General features: G+C 46.6%; 1 protein-coding gene across 7 annotated transcripts; it reads left to right on the forward strand.

Annotated features, from left to right (window-relative positions):
- Positions 1 to 86: 86 nt before the first annotated feature.
- Positions 87 to 22,210, forward strand: WDR31 (WD repeat domain 31). 7 transcript variants are annotated; one of them, XM_053921532.2, is made up of 13 exons: positions 6,024 to 6,117; positions 6,694 to 6,833; positions 7,352 to 7,466; positions 8,410 to 8,504; positions 10,665 to 10,807; positions 11,218 to 11,350; positions 12,846 to 12,920; positions 13,619 to 13,763; positions 13,861 to 13,961; positions 15,142 to 15,209; positions 16,146 to 16,287; positions 17,879 to 18,041; positions 20,577 to 22,210. In XM_053921532.2, the coding sequence occupies exons 5-13, from the start codon at positions 10,692 to 10,694 to the stop codon at positions 20,735 to 20,737; spliced, it is 1,104 nt and encodes a 367-aa protein (XP_053777507.1). In that variant the 5' UTR covers positions 6,024 to 6,117; positions 6,694 to 6,833; positions 7,352 to 7,466; positions 8,410 to 8,504; positions 10,665 to 10,691; the 3' UTR covers positions 20,738 to 22,210. The 7 variants fall into 7 exon arrangements, with proteins under 7 accessions (XP_045052888.2, XP_024418200.2, XP_053777507.1 ...); XM_045196951.2 differs by lacking the exon at positions 6,694 to 6,833; XM_045196955.2 differs by lacking the exon at positions 6,694 to 6,833 and having other exon boundaries at positions 11,221 to 11,350.
- The last annotated feature ends 752 nt before the right edge of the window (positions 22,211 to 22,962 follow it).

Genomic DNA, 22,962 nt, shown 5'->3' on the forward strand with positions numbered 1-22,962 from the left:
CCCGCGGCCACCGAGCTTCCTCCCGCCCAGTTCTCGCTGCTCGTTGGGTACCCACCCCACACCCTCGACCGGACCCTGGCCCAGATCCTGCGTGCTTCAGCAGTTGGTTTTTTTGTTTGTTTGTTTTTGCTTTGCTGAATTAAATCGCGTTGTTTTACAGCAAACGCAAAACACCAAATATTAATGTGACCGTAAGAAAGTTAATTCGGCATTTATAAGTACCAGGCTTTTGCTAAGCGCTTTATAAGTGTTCTATCATGTAATACAACAGCCTTTTTCTGAGGGGCATCTTTAGACAAGTACTAGCTTAAAGCTAGTTTCTGGTATCAGACTGTCGAAGCTCGAGTCCCATGTGGCTGCCCACTGGTGAGTACCTACCCTCCAGGGCCTCAGCTGTGAAGAGGGGATACGGAGGGTACCTACCTCCCAGAGTTGTGCTGGGGATTGAAGGAATTAAAACACTTAAAATAGCATCTAGAGGGACAGAGGCTGCAACTGCTAAGCATCTATTAGTACAAGGAAAGTCTGATGATCCCCGTTTTTATGAAGGTTAAGGAACTTGCCAGGGGTCACAGTCACTAATTGGTAGCAATGAGACTAGAAACCAGGCAGTTTGACTCTTGGTTAATATGAGTAATAATTTTTAATTGCATATTAATGTCCAATGAGGAGTATCTGTGTTAGGTTGATATCCCCAAAGTATTTACAACAAATTTTCTTAATTTGAAAAAATTTTAAAACCAGTATTGAAAAAAAATAATGCATGTGTATTTAAAAAAACTAGACTATGCAAATAAGCATGTAGAAGAAGACCCCGTCCCCAAGAACCTGAGCTGTCTCGGGGCTTTTTTTCTTCGGAGCTGATAAATCAGTCTAAGCCCAAATTGAACCCTCTGCTGGGGTTCCAGTCCACTCCTCCTGGGCACACAAGAAGGACGCTGCTCCCCAACCCCCAAACTCCATTTTAGGAGGTCTTGGCAGAGGTCTGAGGAGAACACTCAGGCTAAGGAAGAAGGAGCCAGGCCTTGAGGGTCAGAGGGTATTCTGAGTTCATCAGAACCGGACACCGTGAGAGCAGAATTGGAAAGAGAAGCATCACTGTCCTGCAGCATGTAGGCTCTCAGGCACCTGCCTCTACCCTGAGGCACCTCTAAGTGGCTGGGCTACTACACAAATGGAAGAGCCTGCCCCTCCTCTCAGCCCTATGGCATCAGTCCCTGAGGTTAGTAAGAACAGCTACCAGCCTCAGCGCTGTGCCTCTTACAGCTAGGGGACCTTGGTCAGATGATTTAATTTGGCTGGGCCTCGTTTCCTCAGCCCTAAAATGGGGATGATAAAAGTATCTACCTCTGACGGCTATTTCAAGAATCAAATGAGATCTTGTCTGCAAAGATCTGTTAGCTTGGGTGTATGGCATACACTTAGGGGCTAAGAAGTGTTTTATTATAGGCGTGAGGGTCAATAAATATACTTGTAGCAAGCTTTCAGGATGTAAATTGTGTGAGGTTCTTTGGTGAGGAGGGGGTGCCGCTGCCTTGGCATCCATCCCAATGGGAGGGTGAAGACCTCAAGACAGCATTTACCGTCTTCTAGGGGTGGGGAAGGAAATGGGCCACTATCATTAGAGATTGTGGTTAGAATTTCTTTGTTCTAAGGGCTGGGGCTGGGGAGGGCTAGTGAAAACAGCAGGTGATTCTGTGTGAAGGGAAAAGAGACTGCAGAGGGCAGGGAGAGGAAGGAGAGATTGAGGTTCTTGGGGAAAGTGGGGCCTCTCCCTTGGGTGTGGCCCTGGAGCAGTCAGTGGCCGTGGGAGGGCTGGAGTCAGGAAAGCAGCCAAATCACCAGAAGCTCTTTCAGGCTATTAGAAAGCGAAAGGGGCTTACGTGGGAATGGATATACTTTTACAGAATTGGAATCATCAGTTCCACCATTCAGGGGCTGAGGGGCACTGGAACTGGAAAATCAGCCCCTTCCCTTAGTGTGCATCAGGCCCTGCCCAACACATGTCCCCACGTGAGGCCTCGGGATACTCATAAACTCCTAAGTGGTGACTCTCAGACTTTACCAGGCCCCAGAAACACCTGGGATGGGCAGGGAGAGGGGTTATGAAGAACGCAGACTTTCCAGTGAGATTCTCATTCATTGGCCAAGTCTGGGGTGGAGCCAGGAATCTGCATTCATAGCAGTTGCACTGAAACTAGGATCCAAATGAGACCCCTGACGACTCACAAACACCACCAGTGGCCACAATTAGTAGGTGGCAAAAATCAATTCAGGGGACAGAGACCAGCATCTTAAAAATAAGAAAAGAAAGAAAAAATAGAAAACATTGTTCATAGTAAGGGTCTTTTGCTTGTTTGCTGTTAAATATAGTACATGTACTATATACATGTGTTATATACATGTACTATGTATGAGCAGTGCAGTTGAATGTATTTCTTCCTGAGAGTCATGGTTTGAAAAGTTTGAAAGCTGCTGCTCTAAGGTGACCTCTGGAGCCTTGGTGGGAGTGGAGACGGCTGTACGTGAACTTTAGGGCTTGCCTAGGTAGGACACCCTGAGCTGGGCACAGAGAAGAATGGACACCTTTGTTACATTGTCGTCATTCAGTAGATTTATTGAGCACTGCCTATGTCCTGGGTCATATTTAAGACAATGAGAATACAACCATAAACAAGAACAAAGTCTACTCTCCAGGACAAATAACACAAATGGAAATGTAATATGTCATTAGGTGATAAGGGCTAGGAAAGAGACTCAGGCAGAATAGGAAGGGGAGCTGGATGGAGGTGCTGATCTAGGAAGGCCAATCTAGGAGGTCTCTGGGAGGAGTGGCCCTGGGCCTGTGCCCTGGATAAACACGGCAAGTACGCCTGGAGAATATTTGGGGGAGGAGCTTCCCACACAGGGGGACCAGCACAGGCAAAATGTCCTTTTATGCCATGAACTCTGCTCCCCCGTCTCCAAGAACTGTGCATAGTTTACATTCTGAAAAACAGGTATACTAACACACCCCCACACACGATAAAATATTCATTAGCCCCTTACCATGTATGATCCACAGTAGAAATGTACTTATTTTTATAAAATTGGAATTATTTGTAAATTCTGCTCTGTAACCTGCCATTTCACTTACTCATTTATGACATTTGGTTTGGGACTTTTTTTTTTTTTTAACTTTTTGGTATTGAGCACTTGGGAAAGTCTATGGGAAAGAACTGTTCTCCCCTGGCCTTTACCGTCCCTCAGCCCTGCTCTTCAACCTCAGGCCCAGCCCTTGTCTGCCAGCCGGACGGGGCCCCCGGTCTATCGCCGGCCGCGCCTCACCCTGTCCCAGGCCTCCTTCCTCTTCAGACCCTGACCCAACCAGCATCTCTGGTGTCAAGGTTGGAAGTCATCTGACTGGGCTTTGCACCTTTTCCAGGAGTGGCAAGAAGGCTGCCAATGCTGTGGCTTCTTTTCTCCTGTGATGTTTTCATAGTACAACCAACACCAACTATCACCTTTTAGAAGAACTTAGCAGCCTGCCAGTGCAGACACACTCAGACTGCATGGGTCCCCTGTGAAGTCCAGACCCGGAAGGAGAGAGACTCCCTTCTGCTCTGGCCAGACCAGCCCAGACTGTATGAGACCAGACCTCATCTCCAGAGGGCTCTTAGGCCCCGTTCACTTCAGAGGACAGACAATATCAACCTGGGCAAGTCCAGGAGAGAAAAATCAGTTCGGGCAGTAAAGAGCCATGACCTAGGATTATATTTATAAAAGGCAGATTTGGAGGCATTGATAGTGTTAGGCCAAAGGGATAAAGTGTGAGGGGGAAGTAAGGAGTACATGAAATTATGTTGCTGCCCTGGCTGATGTGGCTCAGTGGACTGGGCGCCAGCCTACGAACCAAAGGGTCACTGGCTCGATTCCCGGTCAGGGCACATACCTGGGTTGTGGGCCAAGTCCCCAGTTGGGGGCATGTGAGAGGCAACTGATCAATGTATCTCTTAACACATCAGTGTTTCTCTCCCTCTCTTTCCCTCTCCCTTCTTCTTTTTCTAAAAATGAATAAATAAAATATTGAGGAAAAAAAAAGAAATTATGTAAGCTTACACCCATAGCATTCTATCTTGTGTCCTGAACGCTGTCTGTGACTGCCTTCCCCTTTCATTCTTCATTCAAAAGTACTCAGTGAAGATCTACGCTGTGCTAGATAGACCTGTGCTGTCTAATGCCATAGCCACTAGCCTCATGTGGCTACTTAAATTTAAAGTTAAAGTGAAATACAATTTAAAATTCAGTTCTTCAGTGGTACTAGCCACATTTCAGGTGTTCAATAGCCACAAGTGGCTTGGGGCTAGCCCATTGGACAGAGCAGCTATAGAACAGTTCCAACAGAGTGGAATGTTCTATTGCAGCACTGTGCTAGGCCCTCTGTTAGACACCAGCAATAAATACAGGTGTAAATAAGACTCGGCCACTGCCCACATGGAGCACACAGGAAAGAGAGAGACAAGTAAATGAAGAATCATGCTGTGTTGGGGATACTGTGAGGAGCTTTGGAAGCACAAAGGAAGGGCATGCAGTCCAGAGGAAGAAAGGGTAAAGTTACAAATGACTCCTACAGCCTTGCCATGGTTGATTAGTGAGTGGTACTGCCCCTGCACTCTGAAAGAAAAGAGGAAGAACAGGTTTGGGGGGAAGATAATGTTTCCAGTGTGAGTCACGTCAAGGATGAGGTGTCTTTTGCGTACCCAGGTGGAGATGGGCAGGAAGCAGGTGGATATGCAGGTCTGGGGAAAGTCTGGCTAGAGATACCAGTTTGGAAGTCTCAGGTGCCTTAAACCTAAAGCATATTGGGTGGGGAAGGGGGTGCGCTACATCCCCAGAGCTGAATCATTTTGGGGGCAGGGATCTGGTAAGTCAACTGTTGCTGCACTGAGCCTAGCCCAGTGCGTGCCCCAGGGCAAAGCAATCAGTCTCTCTTGGTTGAAGGTTGCCAGGCTGTTATGGGGAAGAGGGGTGCCCTCAGCTCTGAACTAAGACCAGTGTTACAAGAGGCAAGGGGGTAGATTCCAGACCCTGACAGGAGGAAGTCTAACAACAAGCCACTGACCAGAAAGAAATGAGTGCATCATCGAGGAAGGGTCCACAAGGGCTAGAGGAATCCCATCAGGGATGCTGTGGAGGGGACTCCCAATCTGGGGAAGATAGACCCCATAGCCCATGGTAATATTCTGTAAAGGAAAATGTCCCTCACCACCCCCATCCCCATTCCCACAGGCACCTACCTTTCACAAACTTCACAAATCTTCACTGAAGGCAGTTCTGCTGACAGATCAGCACTGCAGGAGGAGCCTACTTGGATGCAAAAAATTGGCTAAGTTTTCTGCCTTCATTCATTTATTCGTTCATTTATTCAACAAACATTCAACAAGCCCTTACCCAGTCCTGTGCCGTGAACTAGGAATACAGACATGAATGAACTGTGACAGCAATGTGAATACAGATGCGAAAACTTTGTCTTGTAGTTGCTGTTAGTTTCTAGAACTGTCTCACCAATGGATCTCAAGAAGGTACTGAGGGATCTCTTTGGTATGGCAGTGGGCCATAAAGGTTTGACGAAAGAAAGAATGAAAGGAATAAGGGATAGAGGGACTTCGGGAAGTGTCCAAAAGAGGGCTCTCTGCCCGGGTGGAATCAGAGGAAACTCCAATGAAATAAAACAGAACCTCCATCTGGGCGAATAACAATTTAAAAGGTGATATTTATTAAGGGTTTTCTCCGTAACTATTTCTGTTGTATCCGCTTTCCTTACATTGTGTAGATTTTTTGGCAGCGTGGTGTTGGGCACATCTGTCTTTTCTCAGGACGCTCACCAACGCATTGTTACACTAAGAAAGCGGGGTGGGGCTTTCTCCGCGGGTTCCCCAGCGGAGGCGTCAGGCGAGCGGAACCTCGGTGCAGCAGCCCTCGAGGGCGCCCGGAGGCTTTTCGCCAGAACCCCCACCCTAGCAACGCGCGCGTTGCTAGGGGCGGAGGCTGGAGAGGCTGGAGAGCGCAGAGGTGCTGACGCCCTCCGAATCGGCGCCCCAGCCTGCTTCAGCTCGCGGCTGGGCAGCCCGCCGATGGGTACGGGGCGCGAGGGGGGTGGAGGGGACTGAGCGGGCGGGCGCAAAGTGGGAGTCTTCGCGCTCACCTGACTGCAGACGCTCACCTGGCCGAAGCGAGGAGGGAGTTCCGAGGGCCGGCTTGCTTTGGGTGGCGCTGGATTCCCTTTTTGGGCGTCCCCCGGCCCCTTCCCCACCAAGCACACATCAAAAATAAGCTTTGGCTTATTTTTGCATGGACTGGGCGAGGGCCATTTGTGAGCTGAAGAGCCAGAAAGGGAAAACTGCACACAGATCGTCCTCACGAGTTGGGGCAACCTTGTAAACCGGCCTAGTATTGACTCCCTGTGTGAGTCTAGGCAAGACCCTCCTGTTCTCTGGGCCACGGTTTCCTCATTTGTACTGTTAGAGGGTTGAATTAGACCGCCTTCCACATGCTTCTACCTTGATTTTGTGTTTGAGCTTTGGTTTCCATGGCTACATTTGGTCTCCCGGAGTGTAGGTTAGATGGGTGTAGAGGGGGACACATGGAGAGGGACAGTGATACGAAATCAGCATTTATTTTATTTAAAATTGTTTTAATTAACTGATTTTTTAGAGAAAGAAAGAAACATCGATTTGTTGTTCCACTTATTTATGTATTCGTTGGTTGCTTCTTGAATGTGCCCTGACCAGAGATAGAACCCACAATCTTGGTGTATGGGGACAACACTTTAACCAACAGAGCTACCAGGCCAGGTAAAATCAGCATTTAAATGAACACTGGACCAAGAGTCTAAGGAAATGAAGCCACAGCTCTGCCCCTGTGTGACCTTTAGCAAGGTGCAACCCTCTGAGTCCCAGTTTCTTCATGGAGAGTAATAGTTGGATGCATGCTGGAGTATATCGAGGAATATGGCCCTTGAGAGCTAAAAGAGAATTCTCTGAGTTATGTTTAGGGTGACTATTGGGTATCTCAGAGTCTTTGGGATGCAAACCGGGGCAGACATGGATCCTGGGATTCAGATTTAGGCCCAGTTCCATCAGGAACCAACAACGACATCCAGAACCATAACTGAGTTTATGGCTTTCCCAAGTTCTTGCCATCTTTCTGGGCCTGGAATTGAATTGAGGCAGGGTAACTGCTCCCTGAAGGATTTGCTGCTTGGCAATTTTAAAGGACCCTTATGTATTTGGGTCCTTAAAAATCTTCTTGCCAAACAGACTGTTCACCTTAGTATGTCATTCATTCATTCATTCTTTTAATCATTCAACAGATACTTGCCTAGCATCCATCCTTCTAGGCTATGCTTAAAGCACAGATACAAAAATGAACAAGACACCACCCCTTCTCTCAAGTATATTCCATGTTCCTAATATAAACAGTAGAAGGTAACTGAATAGTATTTTCATTTTCATTTCTTAGATTTGTCAACTCATAATAAATTACAACATGGGCATTATCAAAGTATATACCTGTTTTTGAGATTTTAAATGGCCTTGGTATATAATGTAATAAATTCTTAGCCTTAGTGTGATCACTCTGGTCAGAGGACAAACTTGTCTTCAGTTTAATATCCTCGAGACTTATATATCCATTTGTATCTGTTCTCTGTGTATGTTTATGTATGTTTAATATATGTATATAAGAGCAGTAGTGCTAAGAGTGAAATTGCTACTTTCAGTATTGCTATCAATCATGTTAGTAGCTGTCATTTACTGACAATGGTTTGCCAGGCTGAACTGAGGGCTTTGTATGCGCTACCTTTTTTTTTTCCTTTTTAAAGATTTTATTTATTTTTAGAGAGGGGAAGGGATGGAGAAAGAGAGGGAGAGAAACTTTGATTGGTTGCCTCTCACATGCCTCCAACTGGGGACCTGGCCCACAACCCAGGCATGTGCCCTACTGGGAATCAAACTGGTGACCTTTCAGTTCACAGGCCAGCACTCAATCCACTGAGCCACACCAGCCAGGGTACCTCTGAAGATTTTTTTTTTATTGTTGTTCAAGTACAGTTGTCTTCATTTTCACCCCACCATGTTCTGTTTCTGCAGATTTTTGATGAACAGAAGTACTATGAGTAAAATAAATTGTTTAATGGTACATTTGAATATATTCTATTTTGCATATTTTAATAGAAATATAATTAACATTAAGGTATACTTTCCCTAAAAATCGTTGAATTTTGTAAGATTTCTTTCTTTGTGAAGGAAGACTACACTTAACAATCTCTTTAATTAGCAAGGTCCTTAATTTACCTTGTAAATCTCCTTTCAGTGCAAACGTGCTCAGACAGGGAAGGGATTAATTTAAGCATCTTTTCACTAATTACAGAGATTAGGAAGTGGCTGCCTGAACTATTTTCCAAAGTATAAACATTACAAAGCATTGAATACTGCAGCTCACAAAGAAGATCCTATTAGCTTGGGGTAAGTAATTCTAAAAGTTGTCTTTTCCTTAGAATGTTCCATGAATATTCCTCAGGTGGGAAGTATGGCTCTCTGAATATACCAGCTAAGAATCCAATCAGTTTTAAGCAGAGACAGTCCATTTATAGCATCTGCAGTTCCCAGTGACCTAGATCCATGAATGGCATCTGTCCTTAGTTTGATGACAATGTTGAAAAAATGGGTTAGGCTGGCAGATAGGTCGCCCTGCAACCTCCATCAATTTACATACAATACAACATCCTAAGCTTTTTGCAAGCTGTCCCAGAATTGTTTCTGTCAGCACATCTTATGCTTGTTATAGAGAACTCTAGAATGTCTGAACTGAGAGGGACTTGAGATTCACTGTTTCACAAATGTTTTATCACATTGTGCAAGCCACTTAAGGTATAGAGACGAATATGACAGGGAGTATTCCTCTAGGGAGTACATTGTCTTCCAAAAACCATTTGCTCTGATGTCACATTTTGCAGATGGGGAGGCGGAGGCATAGAGTGGGGAATGGAGGAACACATAGTGAGATGAGGCAGAGCTGGGCTGGTACCCAGGGCCCTTGGTGCCACAAACGCTGTTCTTTCCACCGATAGTGCTTCTATACTGGTTACCAGTTCTTTTCAGGAGGTCAACTCTGGCAGCCTCTTAAAATGCAGGCTGAAATTCTTCTGGAAAACTCTATTTATTAATGGTAATGAGAGGATTGAGAATACTTGGTGAGTTTTAGCTGCCGTCTCCTTGTAGACTCTTCTTTCTAAGACGAGGCTTGCTATGCCCATTAGAAAGTCATCTCCTGGAGTCCTTTAAGTAGAATCCCAGAAGAAATGGGCACTGGGTATTCCCACCTCCCCAGTTACTTCCCTCTATCCTCTGTCATCCCAGGGAACAGCTAGTTGCAGAGGACAACAGAGTAGCTGAGATTAGCCCCTAGCCACACACCTTTAGTCCCAGCAGAGGTCCACGGTGGCCACATCTTCTGGGTTCTCTCCCTTTCTCCCTCTATTTAACCTGTGTAGGACCTACAGGAGGTGGTTCCTGATTGAGTGCATGGATGAGCACCTGTCTTTCTCTTCAGTTCTAGCTTTATTAGTTGTTAGAGGCAATACAGTCTGGAAAGCGTTTAATTATTTTTTATTCTAATATAGTATATCATCCATTTTTGACATTATTGAAGTTCTAGGTCAGTGGTTCCCAAACCTTTTGGCCTCAGGGCTCCCTTTCACTCTTAAAAATTACTGGGGGCCTCAGGGAGCTTTCATGTTAGTTCTGTTTTTGTTTATCTGCTAATGCATTCTTGTAGGGTTCATTCCCAGGGCCACAGGAGTGAGGCAGGGAAAGGAGGAAAAGCAGAGGCATACAGCTAATTAGTTTTTGGGAAAGAAAGGGTACGTTTTTACATGACCACTGTGGGGGAGAAACAAACTTTCTTCTGCCTTCAATGTTCTTTTGACTGGTCTCGTAATCAGATAGACGTAATGCAGATTAGTAAGAGGAAATAGCCAGATTTGTTATTTATGGGAACCTCATACATGTGAGAGAGTCAGAGACCCCACATGCAGGAGAGGTTCAGAGATAGAAAGGGGGATCAGGTATATAAGACAGTCTGAGCTAAGGGTGAGGTAATGCTCCTTGGGGTCTTCAAAGGGCCATTGAGGGATGATAAGAATAGAGCCCTGGCTGGCGTGGCTCAGTGCATTGAGCGCCAGACTGTGAAGCAGAGGGTGGCTGGTTCGATTCTCAGTCAGGGCACATGCCTAGGTTGCACGCCAGGTCCCCCATAGGGGCCGCGTGAGAGGCCAACCACACATTGACGTTTCTCTCTCTCCCTCCCCTCTCTCTAAAAATAAATAAATAAAATCTTTAAAAGAACAGATGTTTAGTAAATAAAAGTCTGCCTTGACATATAGGCGGGCCAAAAATGTTATTGCTGACAATACCTTATGATGGGCAAGGCCCCTCATTCAAGTTCTAGGTCGTTAAGGGGTGTAGAGTTTCTTCTTGAGCCTGAAGCTAAAACTGCCTTTAGCTCAAAACAGTCCACATACCACAGAAGCGCATCTTGGGGTGCTTGTTCTGAACCCCCACACCATACTACCATCTTTGTGCCTAACAAAGTTAACAGTATGTATTGTTCTTCTCACCGAACAGGAACACAACTTCCAGCAGCCACAAGGGATGCTGCTCCTTGGGCGCCGTCTGCAACGAGCTCCACCTCAGAAGCTTTTGTGTAGGTTCCGTGCCATGATGGGGAAACTGCAAAGCAAACTCAAGCACAGCACCTACAAATACAGGTACCCCAGTCCTACTTGGGACCCCAAGTTTTATCACGCCCCATTAAAGCTCTCCACTAAAGAAAGAGAAGGCCCAGAGCAAGTATTGATGACCTTCCCTAAACTGTCAGCTTGCTCAGTTTTCTTTTGGATAAGAAACAGCATGGTAGCTTAGTGTCTACAGCTAAACAGAGAGGCACCCTGCATCTCTGGAATAATCAATAGAGTGAGTAAGGACTCCCCCTTATCAGACTCAGTCATTCTGTGCACCTACAGAGTTAATAATACCACTTCAGCAATGTCGGTGGGTGTCGTCTTCCATCTTTCTCCTCAGCCGGCCTGAATTGCCACCTTCACACACACTCTTCTTCCTCTTGCTCCACTATGCATTCCCATACCATTGGACCCCCTATTCTCCATCCTCTCTTTAGCAGGCCTGATGCAATTATAGAAGAGAGAATTCAAACCAGAGCTTTTCAAGAGTACAGCCCAGCTCACGTGGATACCGTCTCTGCTGTTGCTGCTCTGGACTCAGACCTGTGTGTCTCCGGAGGAAACGACAAGGTGGGACCTGCAGTGCTTCCCAGGGACCCACCTTATTGCAGAGAAGGGAAGGTGTGAGGGAAGCAGGCGCCGCTTTTCCATGGCTGGCAGCGGTGTCGGGTAATGTAGAAATGCGGTTTTAGAACCAGACTGGGTTTAAGTCCCTTCCCCTACTTTGAGCAAGTCTTTTAATTTTCTTGAACTTCAGTCTCTTTTTCTATCAAATAGGAATAATAATGCCAACCTCACAGGACATTTGTGAGGATTCAGTGGTAAGACCCTTAGCACTGTGCCTCCACGTGCTTTTCATAAATGACCTGTGTTATTCCAACCAGTCCATTTTCACACCTGCACACAGACACGGGAGTTACTCGTCAGCAAAAGGAGTCTTCTAGTCTTTTATTTTGTGCTGCTCTTTTGCCGAGATCTCTACACTGGTGTGTCAGGACTCTTCCCTTCCCTGTGTCTGTGCTTCTCCTGCTGTCCTTTGAGTCTTGTTGCTTTCCCTCCCCCACGTTTGGATCTATCCTAGCACTCAGCTCTCCCAGCTAGGATGTTGGTAGCAACAATGTTGATTCTTTTGTGGTAAGTAATGCCTCTCTTTTGAATAGCCTTTTAGAATCTTCAAATTTCATTTTCCACACTATTTCACTGACTTTCAGATGCACACATTTTCACACCTCTGAAATCTTTATGCATTTGAAAATTGATAATAAAGCATAATTTAATTGGCAGCATTTTGTCTTAAAATCTATATCATCTTAGACATACGAAATTTTATTTATATGAGCCTCGCCTGTGAGGGGTAGAGGGGCAAGGATTAGCATCTCCATTTTGTAGACTGAAAAACTAGGATTTAGGTCAAGTGCTCACATGCTTCTTACTCTCTAACAATGAAATCAGAGACTGGACCAGAGAGTGTTTTGGGCATCCCATTTAGGGGAATAGATGCTTACGATAAAATATTAAAGTATATACCTAGAGAAAAAAATGGGAAGAAAATTTTAACAATGGTGCTCTTTGGCAGGTGGGATATAAATGAGGTTTTTTGAAATTAAAAACAAAGTACAGTCTGTTTCACAATAAAGGGAATATACTTAACACTAGTGAACTGTATACCTACAAATGATTAAGAAGATGATTAATTTAAAAAGTAAAATAAAAATACAATACAACTAGGGAAAAAATCTAGTCCCATGTGCAATTAATTCTCCTTCAGCATCTACAACCAGAACCTCAACTTGAAGCAGTTTCCTTCAGGTTGTGTTGGCCCAAACCCCTTGATAAGGCTGAGAGGGGCGGCCCAGGGCCCAGGGCCCAGGAGTGGGGAGAGACAGAGTACGGGTCAGAAGGGACGGAGCTCAAAGTACAGGGCGTGAGGAGGGACACAGTAGAACCTGGGGGCTCGATGCAGGTCCCTTGACTGAGAGGGAGAAGTCAAATAGAGGACGAAGGCTTGTTGTTTCAGTTGAATGAATATTCGGTTAAATTAAAGCATGCTAATGACTCTCTGCAGACAGTTGTGGCTTATAACTGGAAAAACGGAAACGTGGTCAGAAGGTTCCAAGGACACGAGCATGAAATCACCAAGGTAAACTTGTCAGCTGGTTGTGACCAGGGAGGGAGTTTTAAACTGAATTCGGGAATACCTAATCGCTCTAGGTAGTAAGAGTGGTTGGATATTCGTCTTAAAAGACAATGCAAGGGCTTTATATTTGATGCTGTGAAGCCCTACTCCAGGAAGAGCAGAGCAGATCATTCACTCAGCTCTTGGTACAGGTATATGCGACATCATTTTTCTTTTGTTATTAAGCCTTTAGTAGCTCAGGTGGTAAATAGAGAGCAACTCTCCCTGGCTGATCCTAACTCAACAGGGACACGCACCGAAGGTTCACTGTGTGCTGACCAGAGTTGTAAAAGTGACAGTCACCAGGCTTAGGAATCTTCTAGTCTAGTTGGGGAGATTTTTAAAAAGTCAACAATAGTTAAATAAAAATTAACTTGTTCAATAGCTTTACAGTGACTTTCCAGCAAAGGGATAGAGAATGCCAATTTCTGACTCTCTGCAGTCCACCTAAATGAACCAAAAGTTAGGACGTAATCTGTCATAATGAAACTCGGCATCAGCCACAGTCCCGTGGCACGGAATAGGGTGTGTGCTGGCCAGTTTCAGTGCATTGGGAGCCGGACTGAGCGAGAACATCAGGCTCTAACGCACTTGTTCTCAGGCCCCTTCCCCACCGTAAAGTGCAGTTGGACGAGCACACCCGCGCTTTCTTCCCTGAGCAGATAGCCTGTGTCTACAAGTCAAACCAGTTCTTCAGCGCCTCTCGGGACAGGAAGGTCCTGATGTGGGACCTGCACGGCTCCTCACAGCCCAGGCAGCGGTTCTCGGGCCATGCCATGGTGGTCACGGGAGTGGCCGTGAGTCCGGGTAGGTAACGCAGAGCTCTCCCCAGGCCGTTGTACTTTCTGAAACGCCCTCTTCCAAGTGCAGCTCATGGACCATCTTCTTGCTGTTGTTTCCAAAGACTCGTCACAGCTCTGCACTGGCTCTCGGGACAATACCCTGCTTCTGTGGGACGTGGGGACCGGACAGTGTGTGGAGCGAGCTTCAGTCTCCAGGAACTTGGTACGAACTCAAACTTGCTACAGGGCCGGACAGCAGGAGGGAGGATGGGGCGAGGGGAAGGGCCTGGGTGAGAGGTCAGGAGTCCCATGACCAGGTATTGGAGGCCTGGGTCCCATTGCCGCTCACCTCTAACTCTGTCGGACCCCAGCCCCTCGGGGTTATTGAATTAGATCTCTTAAGATCTCGGCTCCAGAGAACAATTCCACTAGTTTATATTGGAATCTTAAATGGTATCCTCACGTATTCCTTCAAAACATAGTTACTTATTTCTTCTGTGGGCCAGACACTGTGCTTAGAGCAGGTCAGTGACTGAGGGCACAATATCGTCCTCCAGGAGCTCACAGCTTAAGCTCCGTGACCTGCATAAATAACATCATGTGGAGAAATAAGTATTACATTTCGCGTTCTGTATAATTTACTGTTTATGAAAACCAGTGTTTTCTGGTAGCAGGCTAGTATATAAACTCCGCAGTCTTAGGGGTCAGTCATACCTGGGTTCAAGTCCTCGATCCATCACTTTTTAGCTGTGTTATCCCAAGAAACGTACTGAGAGTCTCAGCGTCTACATTTTTAAAACGGTGAGAATTATATCACCTGACATGGTAGATATTTCTTTAGTGGTCCTCAAATGTTAACCGTGGTTATCTTTCCCAATTTTGAAGACAACTGTCAGTGACAACATACGTTTGCCACATGCCTTCCTGATTTGTGGAGGCTCCTGGAAAAAAGAAAATCCTGTTATTTTGGGTTGTTCTGAAGTCTCTCATGCCTGTCCGCCAGGGGACTGCAGGGATGAAGTGAAGGAAGAACACTTCCTGAACCCTCTGTGGCCTGGACTAGGGTTTCAGTGCTCCCACATTAGAACAGGGGCTGCTCCCCTGTGCTGCCGCAGGCCAGTGGGTCTTTGCCATGTGTTTGGGGTTCAGGCATTAAGAGTGCCTGCCCACATTTGAATGCTGACCACCGGCCCAGCTGCTACCACTGGCGCTGATAACCTCGGATATATGCAAGGAGAGCATGACTGGCGGGTATGGGCAAAACATAAAACCGCTCCAAGTCAAATATCCTAGTTCAGCCTCCTTGAGAGGTGGTGCAGAGATGCTATTTAGCACAGTTGGAAGGAATTCCAGCAGAGGAACGATTTGGTGTGGAGACATTTTGAAAATTATGCTTCTTCTAGGTCACGCACCTGTGTTGGGTCCCCCGAGAGCCATATGTGCTGCAGACTTCCGAAGATAAGACCGTCAGGTGAGCTAACTGAGCAGCAGTGAAGGTGTTTCTGGTGAAGGTTTGTGGCCTCTGCACTTACACGATGCCGGTCCCACTCTGCTTCTCCACATTGCTGTGTCCTTCCCAGGGCCTTCTGCCCCTCTGCCTCTTGCTGGTGCTGGCGCCTCTCTGATCTGGCCCCATGGAGTCATCTGGGTAGAGGGCGAATACCAGTTGGGCCAAGGGGTGGAAAACCCCTGTTCTGATTGGTTGCAAAGCAGCTGAGTCTTCCTGCTCCTGCTGTGTGAATGTGTTCAGATTAGCTCCTCCCACCGCTTCAAACTGCCTGGCTCTACCTGGGCCACCTGCTGGGTTCCTAACCTTAGTCACCCAGCCCTCAGGGAAGCCCTCCCTGGGAGAGCAGGTCAGAATCACCGTCAGGGGCGGCAAATGAAGTAAATTGCTCTTAGACCAGAAAGCATGACTAAAACTTTGGCTTTCAGAAGAGATTCTGCTTAGAAAATGGTAGGAATGAGGCAAGAGATAAAATAAAATACTCCGCAGTAGACTCCATGGCCCAGGTTGGCCAAGGCCTGCAAATCTTCTGTATCTGAATCTGGGAAGATGACCGCTCCTCTGTACTATCGTAAGTAGCTCTTAAAAAATGTTTAAGTCACAGGCACAGAAATAACCTCTTGTCTGTTAAAAGCAGTATCCCAAAAGACCAAATTAACAAATTAACTTGTACAATTAAGATGCTCGGTCTAAATTTCCATTAACTAGATCTCAGAATAGAAAGAGCTCAGATGCCACTCCACTACTTCCTGCCCGCTTCAGAGTCTCCGAGACCGATCCCGTGACGCCCCCGTTTCAGGTGCCCCTCGACTCCATCTGACCGTCAGAGGAGCCGGGCAATTACAGGAGTATCTCAGACACGTTTACTATAAACACATGTTTTGCTTCAATTTTTTTCAGATTATGGGACAGTCGAGGGCTGCAGGTAGCTCATGTGTTTCCCACAAAGCGACACATTCAGACCTACTGCGAGGTCAGTGAGGACGGACACAAGTGCATCTCCTGCAGCAACGGCTGCGGAGGGGAAGGCTGTGAAGCCACGGTGAGGGGTCCTGTGGGGTCCAGGGGTCTCGCTGCTGATGAGCAAATAACTTACTCTGGCCTCCTGCCTGCACTGGGCTACACTGGCAGGTCTGCTAATGGCGCAGGCCTGTCCCAGGTGCAGACTGTAAGTGATCCTTTGCCTTCTAGATGGTTCCTTCAAGAAACATCTATTAGCCTAGGCAGAGGTGTCCAACCTTTTGGTGTCTCTGGGCCACACTGGAAGAAGTGTTGTCTTGGGCCACACATTAAGCACACAAACACTAACGAAAACCGATGAGCAGAAAAAAGGTCTTAAGTAAATTTACGATTTTGTGTTGGGCTGCATTCATAGCCATCCCGGGCCGCATGCAGCCCATGGGCCGCGGGTTGGACACCCCTGGCAGGGTGAGAGTGAGGATAGGAAGGTGGTATCTTGAAGTGGCTGCTAACATCTCTCCTCCCAGCAGAGCTTAGAGAGGAAGGAGTGTGTGAAGAACCAAGTGTTTCTCATTGTGCACGTGGTTCCCGTGAAGGAGGTTCCAGCTCTTTAGGAAGTTTGGAGCTCCAGGGTCAGTCAAGGGCCCACCTCAGCCCTTACCCATATAGCTTTCCTTACAGTTAATTTCGGGATAGGCTCCTCCAAAGTGCCTTGGATTCTGAACTGTAGAATATCACTGAAAAGGGTTATCTAGTATCCAAATAAAACAATTACAGCTCCCATTTATTAAACATTTCTTATGTGCTAGGTACTGGGCTGAGCACAATGCATGCATTATCTCATTTAATCCTTAAAACAGCTGCCTGAGTTAAGAACTATTATAATTCCCATTTTACAGAGGAGGAAATAGAGAGACACAGCAAGTTGAAATTTCTTGTACAAGATCACACCTCTAGTAAGTGTTGGGTCAAGGTTTTAAATCCAAGGCTGCTGATGTAGCATCTCTTCTCCAAGCTAAATATTTCCAGCTTAGCTCCTACAGCTATTCCTTAGATGGCATGGTGTCCAGTGATTTCACTATTTTTTTGGACCCGGTTCAGTTTGCTCTCCTACCTGACTGATTCTCCAGGCGAGGTCTGATCTGCGTCAGCAAGAGCGGGACTGGCGGGACTGGCCAGCCATTGTTGTAGACTCTGGTCTTCATGTACCATGGTTTAGTGACTGCGCAGTAAATCAGAAGGTCTCTGCCTGTATGTACTTACGAGAAGGGGCTGCTAACTGTGGGTCCCCACAGGACCCACACATACCAAGAGGCTGACAGAAGGTAGCTCTTGAGCTGTCCTAGAAAGTAGGTAACCTCATACCGTCTCACCACGCTGGAGGACGTGGACCTTCATTTCCCGAACCATGATGTTAGTGAGGAAGACAGCAGCCCTTCTGCACATCCTTAACCAGAGTTGTTTGAGGCATAGTTGACGCTTAAAATCATCACCAGATGGATGGATGGTTGGCTGTGTGGACAGGATGGGTAAAGATAAGGGGTGGCTACATAAGTAGGTAAGTGGAGGGAACAGATGAGTCATGACATGGAGGGGCAGCAGATCATCGGTGTCATTAATGACTGACACTGGAGAAAAGAGTGCATGAGCTAGCCTATGTCATTACTTTGCAGCTGTGGGACCTAAGGCAGACACGGAACAGAATATGTGAGTATAAGGGGCATTTCCAGACTGTTGCATCCTGTGTCTTCCTACCGAGAGCGCTGGCCTGGATGCCTGTAATTGCTACCTCATCACATGACTGCAAGGTGAAAATTTGGAACCAAGATACTGGAGGTAAGGAACCTGCTGTTAGTGCTTCTTAAAGATACGTGAAGTCCTAAAAAACTAAAATTTTCTTTCCATTGCTCAGGACAGCCATGCAGGTCCCACCACTGTGCAGTCCCCTAGTGGTTAAGACATGACACCAGATCCCAAAATCTCTGTTCAACTTCTGGCCAGAGGCCATTAGCACATAACTCCTTGAACCATTTTGTACCCACTCATTCCTGAGCTCAAATACATACATTTGGCTTTTATATGCTTTCTGTGTACTTGAAAGTCCTCATCAGGTTTTTGTTTTTTTTTTTAAGATTCCATTTATTTTTTACAGAGTGGGGAGGAGAGGGAGAGACACATCAATGTGCGAGAAAAACACCAATCAGTTGCCATTGATCAGTTGGCTCTTGCACGCCCCCAGCTGGGGACCTGGCCTGCAACCCAGGCGTGTGCCCTGCCTGGGATTTGAACCAGCAACCTTCCAGGTTGAAAGCCAGTGCTCAACCCACTGAGCCACACCAGCCAGAGCCCTCATCTGGTTTTAACTTGTGATGCTCAAGATGTCTGGAAAAGAGAACAGAAATTGTTATCTAGAAATTTATTTTTTAAGAACTAAAATGAGCCCTGGCTGGTGTGGCTGAGTGGATTGAGCACCAGGGTGTGAAGCAGAGGGTCACTGGTTCAATTCCCAGTCGGGGTGCATGCCTGGGTTGTGGGCTGGGTCCCCAGTTGGGGGTGCACAGGGGGCAACCACACATTGATCTTTCTCTTTCTCTCTCCCTTCCCTTCTCTCTAAAAATAAATAAATAAATAAATCTTTAAAAAAAAAAACAACCCTAAAATGAGAGCCTCAGCTCTTGGTGGGGGGTGAGGTGGAGTGAGGATAGTTTCAGAAAGACTCTGCCCTGTTTTGACTCTGCAGTTAAGATTCCAAACCACAGAGAAGTCAGGACACGTCAAAGCTCCAGAGGAAAAAAATGTTTTAGGGAGCATAGCTCCCTGGAGTTCTCGAGGCAGTGGTATGCTGATCCAGCTCCCAATGACTGATTGTTAAATATTCAGGAATATTTAGTACGCTATAGTGGGAGTATTTACACCACAGAATTTGGCAAATGCTATGAAAAAGGTGGGTTTTTTCCCTTCCAGGGAGCTGAATTACCAGCACCCCACCACCTCCATGCTGTTCTGTCCTGGACACAGGGTTCTGCCAGACACAGGAATAGTATTGGGTTGGCCAAAAAAAATCATTTGTTTTTTTCCATAAGATGGCTCCAGTAGTGCTTAGTTGTCTTTAACCTCATTTGAAACTATTTTGGTAAATTGTATTGTGACAACTGTCATATCAGCATGCATTTAAAAAAATACCAAAATTGGTAAATTTTTGTGCAGCTATGTTAATACTGAAGAGGGAAGAAAATAAGCAATATTTTCGGCATATTATACCTTATTATTTCAAGAAAGGTGAAAATGCAACTGAAATGCAAAAAAAGATTTGTGCAGTGTGTGGAGAAGGTGCTGTGACTGTTCAAATATGTCAAAGTGATTTGTGAAGTTTCATGGTCGAGATTTCTTGCTGGACAATGCTCCATGGTCGGGTAGACCAGTGATGTTGATGGCGATCAAATGAAGACATTAATTGAGAACAATCAACGTTCTACAATGCGGGAGATAGCCGCCATACTCAAAATAGCTAAATCAATAAAGTTACTGTAGAAAATGAAAAATGTATCTTATTTTATGGGAAAAAGTACACAAACTTTTTGGCCAACTCAATATTAACTTTGAGAACCGCAAACCAAGTCCATCCCATAGTAATCTTCCAGAAATTCAGGGTCCAGCAGGGGAGGGGGTGGTAGCCCCCTCAGAGAAAAGAAGTGAGGGAGTGTCAGGTGGCACCAAGCTAAACTTGCCCAGTGAGGATGGCCCCGCTGTGCCCTCACTGGGAGCTGCCCTCTCCAGTCGCCCAGGCGTGGCTTTTGTGGGAGGTGGGAGAAGCAGCTTTTTAGCTTCCATGATCATGAAACTGAGACCAGGGGGAACAAGCTGCCCCCCAGATGTGTGCCTGTAGTTCTGAGAAGGCTCTGAGTTGCAGAGGGAGGGAGACTGGGTCAGCTGGAAGCCCTGACTGCCTTTCCGGTTCCCCCATTATCCTTCTGCTTTGAAGGGACTGAGACCCTGGGAAGCCAGCGACTGAAAATCGGTATCCCTGTCTGTTTCCCTCTGCCTTGGCCCTGCTTTGTTCTCGGCAGGTCACCGAGGGAAACTTTTTAACATGTCCTTGACGGTGAGGCCCCAAGTGTCTGAACATACTTCTAGCTGGTGTATGTCCACCCTGTTTGGTCTGTGTGCCGTTCTCGATAGTTGAAGTCGTGGGGTTGACCCAAGTTCTGGCGTCCCCACTGGTGCATGTTCCTCTGCAGCATGGGATGCCTCTCTTGTCAGGGTCAGATACATAGAGCACATGCTTTAACTGCATGGCTTTCTTAGGAAGACATTGCATTTTATGATGTTGCACCCTTGGCCTAAGCTTCTGGTTACCCTCTTCCTCCCCAGCCTGCCTGTTCACCTTGTCTCTGGATGGATCAGGACCCTTGACGTCACTGGCCGTTGGTGACACCAGCTCCTTACTGTGTGCTAGTTTCAGCAGAGGTATTCACTTGCTCAGGGTGGACCACAGCCAAGGACTGGAACTGCGGAAAGTGGCGGCATTCTGAGGCCAGGAGACATTTGCTGGACAATATCAAGCCGTGGCCCCCTCCTTTCTCAGTGTGGCTTTGTGTTTTCCATGTTGTCTTCAGGGGAGAGCGACGTGGGCCTTCGGTTCACTTAGAAGGCATCTCAGTGTTAGAAGGCAGTTTCAGAACCCAGGTGCACAGTTTAGCAACATGGACTAAGATAAGGTTCTCAAGCTAAGTTAAATCCCAATGCAAGTTTTAGTGAGCTCTTGGGACTGCTCTTCAAAAAACAGTTTATGACTCAAAGTGGTGACCTGTAGGTCTCTGAAAGGGGTCTCTGGGAGAGTCAGGACACAGCGTCTGAGTCTCTTGAACTGACCTTTTCCATGTCTCCACATAAGGAAAAGAAGCAAGGGGGAGGGAAACTGTTTTGCTTGGCTCGGAATTAGCTACGTGGGAAAGAATAGTGCAGTGCCGTAGAGGAAACAGGTTGTAGACACGATATGGAGGCTCAGTCACTGCTCTGCAGCAATGTGAAGAATCAAGGTTAGGGCAAGAAAGCAAAAGCCTTGGCTTCTACTTGAAACGGTGGCTGAAAGGGTGGTAAATCCCTGCGAGTTCCTGGTCCCTTCTTAGGCTGGTGCAGAGGCTGTGTGAAAATAAGACCTGAGACGGCTTGAACAGGCTGACAACCCCAAGGAACTTGTCCAGGATTAGGGAGTTACCAAACTGGTTCTGTGGGTAAGGAAATGGAGAGGTTGTGAGATTAAGATTTTTCATTTGTGCATTTTAATATTTTTATTTAGTTTTATGTAACCTCTCTCTAGGGAATGGCCAGAGTAAGGCAAAGGGAATGTCTGCAATGGCAATAGGACACAGAGAAAAAGTAGAGGCATAGACTCCACTGTGCACTGGCCCCCCTCCGTGAGGAGGGGCAGGTGCTCAGGTGTGCCTGTCTGGTCCCGGGAGGTCAGTCCCCAGCTGGTGCTCAGAAGCACCTGTTCCTCTAGGGGAAATCGAGTTCCTCCTGCCTTCAGGCAAGCCCACACCTAAGGCACCTGCCACCAGAGGATTCCCTTTCTGATGAGTCCCAGCCAAAGGAAGATTTTGCATTTGTCTTCTCTGCCTGCCCCTGATGCCCATGGCTGACAGCCACCTTCCTGTCTTCCCCTGCTCCTCTTTAAGTCCAGCTCCCCCAAGCCGTCTCCACCAACTAGGGAGGAGAATCTTAAGCTGCTGCAAAGAGTCCAACCTGAGTTTGAATCTCCAGTTCTCCATTTAGCTGGATGATCTTGGGCAAGTTGTGAAATCTCAGCTTCCTCACTTACCATGTAGGGCCATAATCATACGTTCCTCACAGGCTGTTCTGAGGACTGAGTAGAACCATATTAAATGTCAGGCAAGGTAGTAGGTGCTTATAAGTGGTAGCCATTGTCATTTATTGCCCTCTGTGCAGACGAAACGCTCTCTACCACATGAAACGTCTGCCATTCCTCACCCATTCTCCTTAGATCTTATTTGCTAAGCTTTAGTCATTGCTCAGCTTCCCCTTTCATCTTGGCACTCTGAAAGAGCAAAGGGGTAGTGAACGTGGAAGCTGCGTCATTGAACACCTACAGGTGGCTGAATACGTTTATTCTCACTCCCGTTCTTACTGGTATTCCCATTTCACAGATGAGGATGTGGAGGCCCAAGGTCACACACACAGGTAGGAAAGGGAAGAACTGAAATTCGAACCTAAGTCAGCCTGACTCAAAGCTGGATTACTTTCCTCTTTCCCTTTGCCTTTGGATTATGTCACAAAGTTCACTTCAGAAACGTATAGAGACCATGAAGTTGTTAGTGCATTTCCTAGACCAGGTATTAACTTTTTGGCTCCAAGGAGATCTTCCTGGCCAGATGCCCAGGAGCAGTAGACAGGTGTCCCAGGGAAAGTCCCAGAGCACCTATTAGTGCTATCGCTGACCCTTTCTTCCAGGAGGGAGGCAGGCAGTAAGTAAGTCAGAATACCCAAGGGATTGGGTTGGGAGGGGGAGGAACAGGCTGCTGTGAGAGCAAGCATACCTGTGAGAAAACAGTGGGCCTCTGATGAATTAGCAGGGTTCTGTTACAATAAAATTGCTTCCCTGAACTTGACACATGTGCTTGATGTGTAAGTGCCTTATTGTGCATTTCAAGTAGAAAAGAGAATAAATGTAAATGCTTTGTAGGATTTTTCAGTGTTATATGCCTGAAACAGGCACCCTCAGCCCCTAAGATCCAGG

The sequence above is a fragment of the Desmodus rotundus genome, chromosome 1, assembly GCF_022682495.2.
Source record: "Desmodus rotundus isolate HL8 chromosome 1, HLdesRot8A.1, whole genome shotgun sequence".
Classification (NCBI taxonomy): domain Eukaryota; kingdom Metazoa; phylum Chordata; class Mammalia; order Chiroptera; family Phyllostomidae; genus Desmodus; species Desmodus rotundus.